Raw genomic sequence first — 17324 nt, forward strand, 5'->3', positions numbered from 1 at the left:
GAAAGTCTATGTGGTTTCTATGACAAATGAACCATATTCTAAATAGTAACAATTGAAGTATATAGATACGGAAAAGAAACAAATGAAATTATATTTGTTTTTACTCGTAAAAATCAGCTACGTCTTTCATTTAATACATTTGTATTGAGCGGAACTAAAAATTGTTGAGCGCACAATTGTTGACAAACTTTTGTATTAAAAGTTATTTAAAATCTATACTTTACTATCCTTTCAATAGTTTTGTTACATTATAGAATCAAAAATAATATGCATAATTTATGTGCTTTCTGTGATGAAATCTAAAACCAAGTGTAAAATATAAATTATGAAAATAATCAACCATTTATAATCCGGAAGACTTAGATAGCAATCAATATGGTATAAACTATAAAATGAATTAGTATTGTAAGTGCCTAATACTTTGGAATGACAAGGCTTAATAATTTCAAAAAAGTACTTTGTCATTAGTATGTATATTTCTTATATTGAAGTATAAAACAATCAAATTACTATAGTTAGGGTTATTTATATACATGATAACAACACATTTAAATCGTTTTACCTTTCAATTACAAAGTTCAATACTTTGATATATCAAATATTGTATTAGGATGGTCTTATGAAAGGATTTAAAACTGAAATATTTACAATATTATTTAATAACATTTGAAAAATTTGAAATTTAAATACCCATGTCCTACACCTAATAATAATCATTACTATGTACAAATATGTTATTTTAAAGTACAATTAATTATGCAACATTGTGGTAGTTAAAATTAATGTGTTACCAGATATATATAGGTACGTATACATTTTTTTTTTATAAATATTTTCTATGTATAAACAAGTGGTATTCATCGTATAAGTATTTTAGTTGACTGACAAAAATAAGTCATTAATCGTTAAATGAGAATAACATACAGAAATTACATTTATCATAAATTGAATTAACCATACACTTTGACTCAGAATTTCTAAATATTTCAATATTCATGAAGTTAAAAAACAAAACAAATTTAAAATTATTTAACTTAGTAAAATAAAATTGTTAATTTTTTAACCAATGCATTGTTAAAAATATATTATCAAATTCTTCATTAAAAATATGGATATCGTTTTTGAAATGTAAAAATTTGAATTCGTTTTATTTAAACTCACTTTTTAATTATATAGGTATACTCTGTAGTAACTACTGAGAAAAAATGTTCCTATAAACATAAAAAATAAAGTAAAATAAGAATAGCTAGAGCTTATTTTTCATAATATATTATGTCCATAATTGGATCTGTTTGTAATAAATCAAATTGTTTTCAAAATATTTCCACATGATAAAATATTAATATTTTAATTAATTGTTTAATTATACACTTTATCCATGGATTATGGAAAATATTTATATACATTTAAATACCTTTTGTTATATTTTGTTCATTCTAAATTCAATTTCATTCGATTAATTTTGGCTAAACTTTATGATTTTTTTATTCGATCTACAACGATTGAAACACAAACTCAAACCGTATCCGTCTGCGCGGAAATATCACTCCCGAGTACCATGTATTTATAACCTAACCGCTAAGCGCAATGTATACAATTACAATCACTACTCGTTTGCTCCGAAAGCGAACGATAATTTGCGCGCGTGCGAGTCGACGATGATCCGGATCAGCAACACGTCCGGGGACCGCTTTAATTTTCTACTGGTTACGAAAAAAAAAAAACGACAATCATAAATTTACTACCTATCAGTATAAGGCGGCAGCACACGTCGTAAAATTTAATCGGCAGCGGAAAAATTACTAAACGAAAAACACAAAAACTCGTTTTCCAACGTACGTTCGCGGGCCCCGCACGTGCGGGCCCCAAACGTGCAGCAACGCACAATAATCGATTTCGAACGAAGTTAATTATTTTTTTTTCTTCTCTTTTCCCGATCATAGTTTCTCTACCGATGACGGTGTTCGCTTACCATGTGACGGAACGCCTCGGTAGTGCTGCTCCGTCCAAACCGTGGTCCGTCCGCGCGTCGATCTGCAGAGATTCCTGTTGGCGAACGCGCGCGTACTGCGCGGACAACGGGCACGGGCGCTGCGTGTCCGCTTGTCCGTACCGGCGGCACACCTAATGCTACGACGCCGATCGCGTGACGGACGCGATAGGGTTCAGCACGTAGGGACGTTGTCGCGGACGGATTTCGCGCGCGGAGGGATTGCACATGGACCGCGGGTCAAACGTCGACGAGGGACACGGACGACATAACCGAACGCGATCGAGAAGGTCGGACAAGACGGTAAACGTGTCGTCACGCAGTCAGTCACACAACCGGTATCGATCGTCGGCGGGCGAATAACGTACGCGCGTGCACGAACACACAACACATGCAGCCACCCAAACGCGTCGCGTACCTGTGGACTACTGCACCGGCTGCAGCAGCTGCTCCGTCTCCGCCGCCACCGCCGCTGCCGCCGCCGCTGCCGCCACCGCTGTCGAGGAAAAAAAGCGTCCGCGTGAGCCCTTCTTTCCGCCGGATCTATCTGACGCGTTCTGCGAGTCGAGCTGTTCGCGTTCCGTGCGCGGAGGGGCCACCAGTGCGGCCAAGACGTGAACACGCCGACCGAAAAACAACGAAAAATGAAAAAAAAAAAATTTTAAAAAAACACACTAATTGCGAAAGACACCTGTGGTACGTCGTAATTGTGCACAGCTGTGGTGATCGTATTATTTATTTTTTTTGCACGTTTTTTCTCTATTGTTTCGTTTGATTATAAAAAAAAAAAAAAAAAAAAAAAAAATTATCAACTTATGCGTACTGTTAATCGGCACCTCGGTATTGCAACAGAACCACGCACGTTCACTGTTGTACTCAAGCCGTGGTTGAGTATTAGGTACACTTTACTATGCATAATTGTACATACTTATAATGACACGACGTGGCAATACCGGTCGATCCACCGAAAACAATACGGCGTACCATTAATTGTTGTACCTGATACGGATATCGTTCGAATTTCGTTGATGGAAGGGGAGAGGGTTCAGGAATACCGAGTGGCCGCGTATAAATTATAATATGTACCCACCAATCGTCCGTTACTGAAGCGTACCTTTATTACTTTTTTTTTTCTAAAACATTTTTTTTGCTCATGTTTTTTTGTAAAAACAGATTTTGAAAGGATACAAATCACACAAACAACTATTCCAACAGTCAACGCAAATGTGTACAATCAAATAGGTTTGTCGTAAATTATGTGATCCGTTTACATTCAAATGAATATTGAATGAGTTGTAGTAGAGGACCTATTAATAAAAATATAGTAAAATGCAATCATATCGTGTCTGCTTATCTTTAGTCTTTTAATGGTTATCACACAAAATTATATTGCTGAGAAATCAGTCCAAGTACATTTTTTAATTCTGATTCAATTTAAAATTAGTTAACGGAACTCTAGTAAAAATGATCCGAACAAAAATAGATAACATAAATGATATCTCATTAGCGATTCCAGAGTATGATGTCATGACATATCGAACTGAAGCATTGATTCTTCCAAATATTTTGAAAAATTAATTTCAAACAGCATTTTATTCAACAATTCTTATAAAACTTATTATAAACCATACACTTCATTTTTTCAATGTTTTGTTGGTAGTAAAACGTTTTTACTTTAAAAATATCTAACCATAAATAGGTGTTGATAATAATAATAATAATGTTCAATACATTATGTAAGTTGAAATAAACATTTTAAACAAAATAAATTAGTATAGTAATATTTTATAATGAGTGGACAACCGATTTTAAAATATAAACAATAATTGTATTCGAAAAAATCAGTAGGTACTTAAATCGATATTTAAACCTTTTATCAAACTTATTTTTATGGGTATTGAGTAGTATGAATACACTTATTTCTTCATATATTAGAATAATTGGTTATTTTGATTTCAGCAATTTCTCGTCTGGTAATTGATAAATGATGTAGGTAACATTTATAGAATACAATTAATTCAAAATGAATAAAACTGTTAATTGTATTTTTCGTTTTTAAAATATTTTATTAAAGGATTAATTAATACACAAACTTGACTAATACTGTACAAATTATTTATGGTTTAAAAGTTACACTACACACCCAAGTATCAAACTCAAAGTTTATTAAGTAAAAATTTGTAATTATACCAATAATACTTATACTGAGTGTACTACGAAGATATGCACATATCTCTTATGATAATGGGATAGCGAAAATAATTAAAAGTCCGTTTTTCTATACGACTCTCAGAGATAAATATTACATTAAATATTCATATTTTAATTATATTTTTATGTTTGGTGAAATAACTTTTTATGTTATTATTTTCGTAAAAGAGATAAAGCGTTTTAGTATACTATAGTACTCGTAGAGCATATAAAACAAAATTAGGATTATTTCAAAGAGTAAATATATTTTATAAGATTAGATATTAGTTATTAGTTTATTGGTTTATTACTTTTATAACTATGGATTCTAAATTTATGTTGTATATTGTTTTCGATCAATCAAGTACGAACCTAAATTATATCAAAGTTGTACAGAAAAATAATATATAAGTATCAGCTATTGTAACAGTGGCGTAGCGTGGATATCAGCTGCCCGGAGCGGAAGACAATATTGTCGCCCCCTTAATTAGGTATTTCAATTTAATGTATACTATACATTATATACATTAATTCTAGAGAACTTTTCGGCAAAAACAGACATCATTATTTTGAATTATACAAGTTAAATTAAAAAAAAAAAATGTATTTGTTTTACAATCACGTATATTAATACAAAATTCTTACTTTAACCATTGATATAACAGGTACAAAGGCATAGGTGCAACTATGGGGAGTTGGCTAGGGGGATTAGCCTCTCCCCCATAAATATTCCATGTTATACATGGCATACTGCAAACAGCATACTTAATTCACAGTAGTGTTATATTGCAGAAAATCCGACTAAAATACCTATATTAATATGGTATATAAGAGTAGAGGTGATCTAAAGATTACAAAAAGTTTTGATAGGAGGGCTGTATCCCCCTTCCTAGATATATTACCTTAGTGCAGTGTTTCTCAACCAGGGGGTCGTGACCCCCAAGAGGGTCATGAACACCTTGAATTGAGATCACGTAGGTCAAAAATAATAAACCGCTGATTTACAAAATATAAATTCAAATCAAATTTTACCTAATATAGATGAAGGTGGGGGGGTCGCGAAGTGATTGACAATATTTTATACCTATTTTGGGGGTTATGACACTAAAAAGGTTGAGAAACAATGCCTTAGTGTAAACACTAATTTTAAGTAGGTAATTGAACCTACTTATTGATACTTATATTTTTATAACTATCTTATTCCGCCCCAATTTCTTTTATTCTTTTAATTTTTGATGCTAACATAAAAAAAAATTGTGATGATAAAAGTTAGAGTTACAAAAGAAACTATCGAACATTTCAAAAACTAGGTACATATATTTTATACCACATCTTTCTATAGGCAAAAATCTGAAAACCGTAAATATTTATTCGGAACCCTGGGTATGCAAGTGTAAAACTCGTACATGGCCGGATTTTAATAAATTAAAGCTTGAACAACATATCAGACAGTCTAATATACAATAACATAAATAAAATATTTAATACTCACACAGTTGAATGTAGGTAAACGTAGCGGAAAAAACTCTACCTCTGTACTTGCAAAGAAGAAATAAAATCAATTTAAATTTGGAATACTATATGTAACAGTGAATAGTAAAACATATAGATGTATTATTAAAATAATTAGTTTTAAAATACCATTTATTATTATTATTATTTATTATTTACTGCAGTGGTTTAGATAGTTAAAAGAGATTGAGTTAAAAATTACTTGCGTTTCGTGTACCTATCCATACTAACACAGATATATATATATATATTTATATGTATAAATGGACGTTGTTAAAATAGGTATGTCAGATTTTGAGGTGTGGTTAAAACTATGGTGCATTGTATTAAATATTCTAATTAACTCATATTATTTGAATTGAAACGGATCAATTAATTTCAAGTATTTTTCGCCATATTATTAATATGGAATTAAATTTCATTCCTTGTTGGATTAAATTTTTTTCAAGTTCCTTTGAATTAGCATTGTTACAGGAGTATTTTATATTGTGATAATTGGTATAGGCAATCATATCAACAACGAGGTATTATTGTTAGTCTCATAGCACGGGAATAAACACTTTTATAAAAACTAAAATTAGGGTTTCAAATTTATGTAGTACATAATATGTAACATAATACGTACCCGGCGGGCGGCGGTCAACGTTTATGGTACAACTGTGCAGTTGATTTTAGTCGCCTCCAACTCTTTTGTCTACGCATGCGCTATTTTACGCTATTCACACTATTTTACTAGCTTACACATGTGTACGTGAACTCACCTCGCACGTACAATCCTAAGCGATGGTGGCTACCGGCCTCTGTCGATCATAACGCTTGAGCGGTGATAGCGCAACGCTTAAGGTATGTTTTCCAAGGCGCGACATGTCGCCGCAACCGACGACCAAGACTTGTGTTTTACTAGATGCGACATGTCGCTGCGATTTTGGTAGTTATGTTCTCAATTCGGTTGAAAACCTGTCCAAGTACTGATGTGTTCAGGTGTAACGTGTAGTTTATACAAATAATTTTAGTTAATACAGTTTTGTTTAAATTATTATGGATCCATTTATTGAAATATACAATAATAATAATAATAATAATTTGACATTGTTATTAGATGAAGAAGATTTTATATTTTTCCATCTAAAGTCAAAAAAAAAAGAAAACAGTTATGTTTAATATGTTAAATATCGTGATACTGAAGGTTTTTACGAAATATTAATTAATAGATACTTAAAAAATAATAATATTCTTAGAAAAGGATATCTGGAGAAAATAAAAATCCATTTTATGAATATGAACCGGAAAAAGCGCCTCCTATTAACAATATTATTTCATTTTTATTATTGTTTCAATAGTCGTTGTGATGTGTCGCGGCGACTTATCACGTAACACTGCTCCCGGGGCAGTAGTGTCGTCGGTCGCGGTGACCCAAAGTTCAGTTGTCGCGACCTGTCGCGTCTTGCAAAACATTTGATACTATTTTTGTGCAAACAGATATTGACAACGTGTCGCGACGATATGTCGCGCCTTGGAAAACGTACCTTAAAGGAAACGGCTGTAATAGCTCAAAAGTAACGTTACAGCGACGCGCAGCCGTTCTCGCGTACGTACAAGTTCTATACGAAAAAATAATATTCAATATTGTTGCTTGTTAAACTTAAATTCCAAAGCGTTTAATGTCGAAATAGTATAGATAAAAATTATTAAAACTAACATTTTTAAATTAAATTAAAAACTTAAAATAAATTTTAATTTTAATTAAAGCTAACATTGAACCTCCACATATCAGAAGACAAAACGCTATACTGAGGATTGCTGAAACAATTTCGTGTAACACAAACCTATCAATCCATGAATATGGAGTCGAGAATCCGAGACTCAAATAACGATATCCGTCTTTAGAATGAGTGAAATCAATAAAAGCAGAACTTCGTCTAAAACCCTCTATGTGGCAAGAAGAATGGAAAAGCAATCTCCCTATTAACGGGAATTTAGTCAAAAATATCTACTCAGAACAATCAGATTCGTCCCTTTTCGCAGATTATGGACTAGACTGAACCGAATACATACAGGCCAGGGCCGATGTACAAGTGGCGCTTAAAAGAGGGTCCAAGATGTTACCGCGGAGCGGAGGCCCAGATAATGCATCACATAATCAGCGAATGCGGAAATAGGAGGTTCACTGGAACTCTTGAAGATCTACATGCAGCAATGGACGAGGCAGTACTATGGCTAGATAGACTGAACGTGAACATTTAACATCAACGATGAAAAAATTAATTTAAATTATAATTAACTGACATATTGTTACCATTTTTTTTAAACTATTCATTTAATTTTACTGATTTAAGATTAACACAATTTTTAATATCTATACTATATGGTATATGTAATACTGTATTTGCATTCCCTATGATCATACGAAAATAAAATAATAATTAAAATTAAAGTATACGATTAAAATTGAAAATAGTATAAGAAACCAATATAAAGAAACAGTTTTTTTTTGTATTTACCTGAAAATTACAAGTGAGGCAGTGCCTCACTTTCCTCACGCCCAAAACCATCGCCACTGGTATGTATTTAATTAATAACATTATTAATTTTATTTAATAAAAAATAAACTATTACACTTAAGATTGCAATATTGCCTATGTGCATAGACATGTCCAGACCTTTTTAACGGGTACACACGAATTGCATACCAAAACGGGTAAACGAAACTTTTTGAACGAATTGCATCCCGGACGCAATTTGTTTTACTTTTTCGTCCACAATTAATTACTTTTAGTGATTCCTAAAGCGAAATAGCTACAATAAATATATGCCAGGTTGGTTAATGTAGGCATTAAATTCTGGTGGCATTACATTTATTTGTTATATCTGAATTCACCTAATCGCTGTGGTGTTAACATGATGCATTATGCCGTAACTAGTATACTTATATTATTATAATTTAATGTCTCGATTGTAATCGATAGTTATAGTTGTAGTCCATATAGTTCCTAATATTTTTATCGAAAATATATATCCATAAAGCCGGAGCTATAGGTACACGTTGTATTCCATCGCGCTGTCCGTCAAACTAATACCTCATTAAATTTTGTATTCAGTCCATTTTCGTAGCAGTGAGCGGGGAACCGGACATGAAAGTGGCATGGCCGATTTTTATCACTCACCAAGAGAGGGACTAATGGAGGTTCAAGAATTTAGTTAGTTGTTTTTTCAATCCATATAAAATTTTAAATAGTTACATTATTGGTATCGATTTTAATTTGAAATAATTTTAAAAATATAGGTATACACATATAACAGCAAAAAATATATATAAAATAAGTACCGAATTCATCAATGACGATTGACGATATTTTATAATAATTATAAATATATCAACATATCATAATACTTGGCTTTGTAAAATAGTTAGCTTAGTCCCAAGGGGGAAGGGCTAATTCCCCCTTAGCCACCTCCTTAAACCCGCCTTTGGAAAGTGGGCAGCACGAGTATGTAAATACGTCACTCACGATGTTCACGCTCCTCGCACTGTCGCTGCATCATCGTCAAGAGCGGTAAATTGAGCAGTGCCCCAGCAGCAGGTTAACCGATATCGTGATATTAGCACACATTAGCAGCACGTTCACTACCTACGATGCTGCCACTGAAGTATTTTGAAGATTAAATACAACAACGCGAGGAACAGCGGCAATGGCTGAATGTAAATGAGGTATAAAATGTATTGGTTTACTTTTAGTTAGATGGAAAACGCCTCGGAATACGTGTTCGAAACACGGCGAATACGCCGTGTATAGCTCCGGCATAAAAGTATAAATCACTAAAAACAAGTTTTCGTATAATAATATTATGTTAATGATAAATATTTAATTATTATTTTTTTAAAAAAAAAAAATTTAAAAACGTCAAAATTAAAATTAAATTTTAAACCACTGGAAACCTCAAAAATAAAAAAAGGTTAAGTGAAAAAGTAACATGAATTGCATCCGGGACGCAATTTGTTCAAAAAGGTTCGCCTACCTATTTTGGTACGTAATTTGTGTGCACCATTTTTAACAGATCTTGCACAACACAAATATATAAATGTGATACTGGGTTTACTAAGAGAGTATGAAAATGTAATCTTCATATTATGAAAAAATGATTTTTACCATATAATACAAATATATTACACGTAAAAAATAAAAATATAATTTTTTTATATTTAGCAAATTTATTAAGTATGAATTATATTTCTTTGTCAATTTTACTATACGTAACGTACGGTTCTTTTTTAATTTTAGTTATTCGCGTTTACAGATTTGACGATAAGTTAAAATATAGAACTGTTAATTAATTAATAAATAATTAAAGTAATTAAATAATAATAACTATTTCGGAATCGGTTATATAGAAAATAAATATCACAGTACGTGTAACATTTGTGTCTGCATGCAACAATATCCATATTTTGTGGCACAGGATTTAGATGCACCACAGGACGACATTGTTTTATTATAGAAGCTATTAATAATAATAAATAAATGTAACGGAATCATTGTTTTTTTTTTCGTGTCTTTTATTTATCAATAATATCGACGATCCAATCATATAATTACATTAGAATACGTTTCACTTATCAACTATATATACAACAGCATAATCATATCAACATTATAGGAAGTGGCAAACATTCTAAACCGGTCGTTCGACACTGTAGCACGTTCAGTTTGTCATGGACCTGCCACCCAAAAACCTCAGGTATTATTTCTCTTTACTATCCACACAAAAAAAGTGTGCAAACTCAGATTATTATGTGTTGTTTTTTAGCAGCGATGGCCAACCTTCATTTTGGAAACAACGCCGTAACATGGTTGGGCTCTTTGCCTTTCTGGGATTCTTTAATGTCTATACCCTTCGGGTAAACTTAAGTGTAGGGATTGTAGCCATGACTTCGTCGACAGATACCGAGGTGAGTGTTTAACATTTAACGGATATTTATTTAACTCCTCCAACCATACACTGAGACAATAATTTATTTTTTAAATTAAAATATATTTATAATATTATTAGTTAAACAATATTCCAGCCCATGTGTTTTATTTATAAAATATTTTAAAAAACTCGCATGAATTTTTGAGTTTCAATAGATATACATAAATATTTTCGATGTTATATTGAAAGCAGTAATCGACTATCGTAATAAAATGAACGCATTTCACGTGGTACATTAGATCAAATGTAAATTGTAGTCAATGGGCTCAGTACCTCTGGAAATGAAAGTGAAAACGTGTACAATGTTATCGCCATAAGGTCAGTACATGCACGTACGTTTGCACCAATAAATATACTATACGAACCGCTAATTATAAGGATAAGGTACAATCAATTATTTTCTGTATTTAATTTGCAATTATTTTCTGTCTCTGAAACATAACGATATGGTTAAGAATTCGAACCCGATACTATTACACTTTCTTCCTATTATACAATTTGAAATAATGCACTCTAAATGAAAGTTAAATTACATAAATATTTTAATGAAAATATAAACGAAATAATGTATTGTATTAATGCACATTATCGTCAGTATTCGCATTATGCATACTAGTATACCATACTATTATACTTATTAGTTGTAACTGATACTTTTCAATGTGTTAGTAAATCACAATAATTTAAATTAATTTTTTAACAAAACAAATAAGTATAACATTAAAAATGTTATGGAAGAAATATCTATGAAAATAAGTCTTACAGTCTACAACTAAACGTAAATAATAATCAAAGCAAATGTATATTTTGTTTCGAAATATTAACAATAATTTTTAATAAATTAAAGACGATAGTTGTAATTCTAGCTTCTATCATGAAATTTAAGTGGAGAATATAATTTTTTGGTATAAATTTATAAAATATATTTTAGAATATAGTTAATTTATAATATTATCTAATCCCAAGTATAAGATGTAAAAAAAATATGTATGAACACATTATACTTAAATATGTGGAAAATATTTGAGTAATTTTGGATACTGATAATTATAATTACATAATAATAATTGTCTATATTTAACGTGTCATTTTACACAGTTTTCGATCAGTTTCAATACTGGTATATTTACGGAAAGCATTCATGCAAATGTTCATTATCACGTAGGTAAGATAAAGACATTGCAACTAACAATGTTCCAATAGCTTATAATAGTATTATATCCTATAACGTAATCAAAATTAATTAATTCGATAACATTAATATTGTATTGTATGTATTACATACTGGGCATTGTATTTTTAAAACTACGAAATGTTTTAATTCGTTGAAAATTCAATACATTTCAAATTTTTTTGATATTTAATTAAATACCTTATCGAAGTATTGAAAAAAAAATTGTTTACGTCAGGGTACGATTTAGGAAATGGCTGAGTGTATTGCAACTCAGAGGCCTCTACAATTTTATAATATTTTAATTAGGATATAGAAAAAATATTTTATCCATGTTTACATATATTTAGTTGAATATTATTGAATTTTATTTGGGCGTTTAAATATAAACTTTTATATACCTAACCTATAAAATATATATCTTATTTGTGTTTATCGAGGATAGTGTTTTAAAATCTAAATAAAAGTTCCATGCGTTTAATTTTAATCACTTGACATTATTATTTATAAATAATGTGTCATTAAATAATGAGTAACATATATGTTACTCATAATTTAATGACACGTTTACATAGTTTAAGTAATTCATCTTTTTATAAAGCAATTATATTATTATAATAATGTTACTTATAATCGATTTGATTGTTTTTATGAATATTTATGACTAAAGAAGAAATTAATTGTTACAACTACCAAATATAATAGTTAATGTTGTTTAATAGATTAAAAAAAATATATTTTCTTCTTTATGTATAAGAGACTCCTACAATGGATTTCGTTCAAAGGCCATCATATACCTAAATACCGCCCTCTGGTTTACGGTATTTTAATTTATTTTAATTCGTAAAAATTTTAATTTTACCTAAGTATTGCATTAAAAACAATTCCACAAGAGAATGTTCGTAGTAAATTATGAACTATAGTGACTGACTTTTCAATTAATTAACATACGTAATAAAAAATATTTAAGTAATTCGTAACACATAATAAACAGAATTCTAAAAAAAAACCATTAATATTAGAATAGGTATATAAAGTATTTACTTATAATGTAAGATTACAAGTTAAATTAAAATTATAATTTAATTTGTAGGTAAATAACAAATATATTCTTATATTAATAATTTTTTTTTTTTTTAATTCTAAAAAAATTTGGTTATTATGTATTAAAAATTACTTATATGTTTTTAATTACGTACATTAATTAATTGTAAAGTCGGTCACTATAATTCATAATTAACAGTGAATATTATTGTAATTTTTAATGCAATATTTGAGTAAAATTTAAAATTTTACGAATTAAAATAAATTCAAATAACGTAAACAATTTTAATTTAAATTTTAAATTTTTTTGAACATTTTTTTAAAAAACTTCAATAAAGCAGTATAAAAAAAAAATTGAAATTTATTAAATTTTTAACGTATGGGAACATTTCGTAGTTTCAAAAATACAACGCGCTACGGTTGGCTTTTTTTTATTTTCTGTTTGTTCAATAACATATTACTTAAATTAATGTTCAAAAATGTAATATATTAATTAGAGTACTTTTACGTAAAAAACAAGTTATGAATTATTTTTGTGTAAAATGGTTAAATATATTAAATTCTATTCTACGATGTCATTATTTTATTTCTCAACAATGAATTACTGAAATTGAGGAATCTAAATCGATTTTAAGCGTGGCAGAACTGGTTTTCTTAAAATATTAAAAAAGTAATTTACATAAATTAAATTAAAGTATATAAAATAAAATTATATTTTCAATAAATACAATAGGTTTTATTCGCCTAAGCTCTAAGCAGTGGTGTCCATTTACCTCAAGCTATTTTCAATAATTTTCTTATTTTTTATCAATGGTTGTGTAGTTTTTGTTTACATTAGTTACAATCATGGACATGCACAGACCTGTATTTCAAACTACAATATTTTTGAGCCCTATATAAACAAAACGTTTAGGAATAATTATAAATAATTAAATACACATAACTTTATTTTTTTTATTTAATATTGCTGTATATTAGTCCCAATTAATATGTACTTCTTGAATGTCGTATATTTTTTTCAGAAAGCTTCAATTATTTATGATTTGTACTTTTGTAGTAAATTGTAGCTGTTTTGTTATGAAGATAGGTGTTTGCACGAAAATTTAGCAAATGTAGTATTAATTTTTTTATGACGAAACATAAAAATTATGTTTTACCAAATTTTTTAGAATAAATTACATTTAATTAGACAACATCAGTTAAAATATAGGTCCTATACTCTTAAACTTAAATTGTAGGGCCCCATTCATAAAATTTGAGGGGATGAATAGGCACTCTCCCTCTCTCGTGCACACGCCTTTGTTTACACTATTCCTAATAATTTAATTAAAAAGTCAATAAACTCGTGTTTGAATTTCCTCGTTCAAATGAATCGTCATCACCTTGAATATTAGTTTGATACATTCGTACTTATCCAAACATCGATATCTATATCATTATTTTAACTATCTCTTTGTAATCAATCCAAAATTAATTTACTCATCACACGTGGTGTGTCTTAAAGGTCAATTGACTCATTTTGTAATATTTATCAAAGGTAAAATATGACTTATAACATATAATACAGTCTTCGTCGAACACAGATAAAGAAAAACGATTCGGCATGCAAAAATGCAAAGTCGGTATAGGAAAGACAAAGGTGTTACAGATAGAACTGATTAAATAATAAGTATTGAAAATGTATAGATAAATTCATATATTATGAGATAATACCGGAACTAGAAACAATTTTTTGTAAAGCAAAATATTTTAAGTGAAAATTCAACTTAATCAACGTTCTTATGTAACATCGTAATTATAAATTATTATTATTAACAATAACCGTGTTGAGCACTCGGTAATGACTAAAAAGATTTCATGTTACGAAAGTGATGCATTTCCCCCAAATTTTAATTTTGCCTAGTTATAACCAATAAATCGATAAAAATCACTACTATTCCCAAATTTTTCTAAGATATTTATCAATGGGAGATTGAATCAACGCTATACAAAGTTTATTAGTTCGTTGTTTCAGTTTTTATAGAACTTATTTAAAATTTCGAACACATTGTGCAATAGAGCAGCAGTATAATGTTATAACCGAATATTCTTATCATGTATCTCTTTATATATAACTTATCAGACTACTTATTAATTATGTCGGTAATTTATACAAATTATTGTGTACACTTTTTCCACCTTTAATCCGTCAAATCAGTTAATTGGGCTTGTTATTAAAAAAAAAAAAAAAAAAAAAACAATGTGTAGTATATCATTGTTTTATTTTCTTCTGTTTACAGAAGAGCGAATTTGATTGGAGTCCACAACTTCGTGGTACGATCCTGAGTTCGTTCTTTTACGGGTACATTTCTACTCAACTTATTGGAGGCTTACTTGGATCGAAATTAGGAGGCGTGAAATTGATCGGTATTGGCGTTCTAGGTACATCAGTCCTCACCATCCTTACCCCTATGGCTGCCAGGTATTCAGTTTATCTCGTCATTTTCCTCAGAGTTGTCGAGGGAGTGTTTGAGGTTTGCATTACGCACATTTATTATTGATAACTGCTATAGCTTGTTTTATTTTTTATCAAACCAGGGAGTCGTTTACCCTGGCATACATGCCGTGTGGTCCAGATGGGCCCCACCCGCTGAACGTACCCGGTTGGGGTCGTTTGCTTTTTCTGGTAGTTTTGTGGGCACTGTGATAGGTTACCCGATATGCGGATGGTTAGCCGCAAATTACGGTTGGCCATCCACGTTTTATGTGCCAGGTAATGAACACAGGCATCTTTTATACATAGTGAGTTTCAATAAAAGATAAATATTTATTTGGGATGTTTAGGTTTTGTAGCCATATTATGGTGTTCTGTTTGGTTAACGTGCATCGCTGAATCTCCGATAGAAGACAAATACATTACGAAAGAGGAACTCATGTACATTATCGATTCGATTGGGCCAACCGGTGACAAGAAACGTAAACGCATTATTATTCGATAACATTTTCGATTTCAAGTAAAATGTATAAATAATTTACAAATATTTTGTCTACAGTTGGTTTTTTAAATTATCCATGGAAAGATATACTTACATCTACGCCAGTGTGGGCAATAACGTGTGCCCATTTTTGTGAAAACTGGGGCTTTTACACTTTACTTACGCAACTTCCAAGCTTCATGAACGGTAACTACGAGTATAAGAAATCAGACTCGAACATTATGATGAACTTTTATCACTTTTTTTTTCATAGATGTATTGAAATTCGATATCGAAAAAGGAAGTTTACTGTCAGCTTTACCATACTTAGTTATGTCTATTATTCTTCAATTCAGTGGATTTTTTGTAGACTGGCTAAGGGAACACGACGTTTTTACAACTACACAAGTATGTATTTAAACGATAAATAATTACGCTACAATTCGAACATACAATATTTTAGCGTCAAATTTCCTTCCATAGGTTAGAAAAATTTTTAACTGTGGTGCTTTCGTGAGTCAAACTATCTTCATGTGCTTGGCAGCGAATTCTACATCTGAAGTCGCATCTATAACTTGTCTAACATTGGCTGTAGGACTTGGGGCGTTTGCTTGGTCTGGATTCAGGTAGTTCTTGACTCGAAATACAAAAGTATATTTTAAATACCTATCTACCATTTGATTGTATTTTATAGCATTAATCCTTTGGACATAGCACCTCAATACGCTAGCATAATTTTGGGAATCTCCAATACATTTGCAACAATACCTGGAATTATAAGCCCTATGCTGGCTGGTGCTATTGTAAAAAATAAAGTTAGTGTCTTAATATTTTTATTCGATCCATTAATTTTTACTAAAATATTTATTATACTTCTAGAGTGCAGAAGAATGGCATTGGGTGTTTTTAATTGCTAGTGGCATATATCTGTTCGGAGCAATATTCTATGCCACATTTGCATCAGGAGAACGACAACCATGGGCTAAAATTAAAACTGAAGAAAACGTTCATGATAATAAAACTTTTGATATGAATACAATATAAAATAAAATATGAAAACATAAATGACCATACTATTTATTTTAAAAAAGATCTATATTTTATTACAATAAAAATATAAAAAACAAATTAAAAATCTTTGGAAAACCTAAATTGATAAATAAATGTTATCCTAGATAGACTATGTAGTAAATCTAAAACATAAGTAATGTATGTTAAGTGCGAATATGATAAATTAATATTTATGAAGATAAAAAATTCTATAACAAAAAAATTTATTAATTAAATATATTAATTTTATTATTTTTTCTATTTGATTTAGTCGACTGTCATTCGATGATTAAATTCAATATCTTAATATAAAATGCATAATTTAATATCGAAGTGATACAAGAAAATAATGAAATTTAAGCATTTAGGGTTTTTGACGTTCATAAATTCTAATTAATTCACTGTTAACATATTAAACAATTCAATTTTGCTACATAAACAC

At 30.1% G+C, this 17324-nt stretch overlaps 2 protein-coding genes across 7 annotated transcripts in view; one reads left to right on the plus strand and one right to left on the minus strand.

Moving 5' to 3' along the window:
• LOC112689803 overlaps window positions 1-2700 on the minus strand; it is a 39750-nt gene extending 37050 nt beyond the window's left edge. For 2 of the 5 annotated variants that reach the window (XM_025563662.1, XM_025563658.1), the window contains exon 1: window positions 1973-2605. The gene's annotated coding sequence lies outside the window, so the exon portion shown is untranslated. Of the gene's footprint in view, window positions 1-1972; window positions 2608-2681 lie in introns of those variants that run through there. The other 3 variants (XM_025563659.1, XM_025563660.1, XM_025563664.1) reach the window with 3 other exon arrangements.
• Window positions 2701-9295: 6595 nt separating this feature from the next.
• On the plus strand, window positions 9296-16911 carry LOC112689801 (vesicular glutamate transporter 1-like). 2 transcript variants are annotated; one of them, XM_025563654.1, is made up of 11 exons: window positions 9296-9401; window positions 10349-10429; window positions 10499-10640; window positions 15158-15391; window positions 15456-15630; window positions 15702-15833; window positions 15911-16039; window positions 16107-16240; window positions 16316-16458; window positions 16527-16647; window positions 16712-16911. In XM_025563654.1, exons 2-11 carry the CDS (start codon window positions 10404-10406, stop codon window positions 16874-16876), a joined length of 1401 nt encoding a protein of 466 aa, XP_025419439.1. In that variant the 5' UTR covers window positions 9296-9401; window positions 10349-10403; the 3' UTR covers window positions 16877-16911. The 2 variants fall into 2 exon arrangements, with proteins under 2 accessions (XP_025419439.1, XP_025419440.1); XM_025563655.1 differs by having other exon boundaries at window positions 9297-9401; window positions 10502-10640.
• The last annotated feature ends 413 nt before the right edge of the window (window positions 16912-17324 follow it).

Source organism: Sipha flava, unplaced genomic scaffold (genome assembly GCF_003268045.1).
Source record: "Sipha flava isolate LNK unplaced genomic scaffold, YSA_version1 46_pilon_pilon, whole genome shotgun sequence".
Classification (NCBI taxonomy): Eukaryota; Metazoa; Arthropoda; class Insecta; order Hemiptera; family Aphididae; genus Sipha; species Sipha flava.

Bases quoted from the DNA above. Each gene is read 5' to 3' on its own strand.
- LOC112689801 (XM_025563654.1), top strand. From the start codon at position 10,404: ATGGACCTGCCACCCAAAAACCTCAG. The intron at 10,641-15,157 runs GTGAGTGTTTAA...TTCTGTTTACAG, and splicing joins CTTCGTCGACAGATACCGAG to AAGAGCGAATTTGATTGGAG. The intron at 15,834-15,910 runs GTAAACGCATTA...TTTTGTCTACAG, and splicing joins GCCAACCGGTGACAAGAAAC to TTGGTTTTTTAAATTATCCA.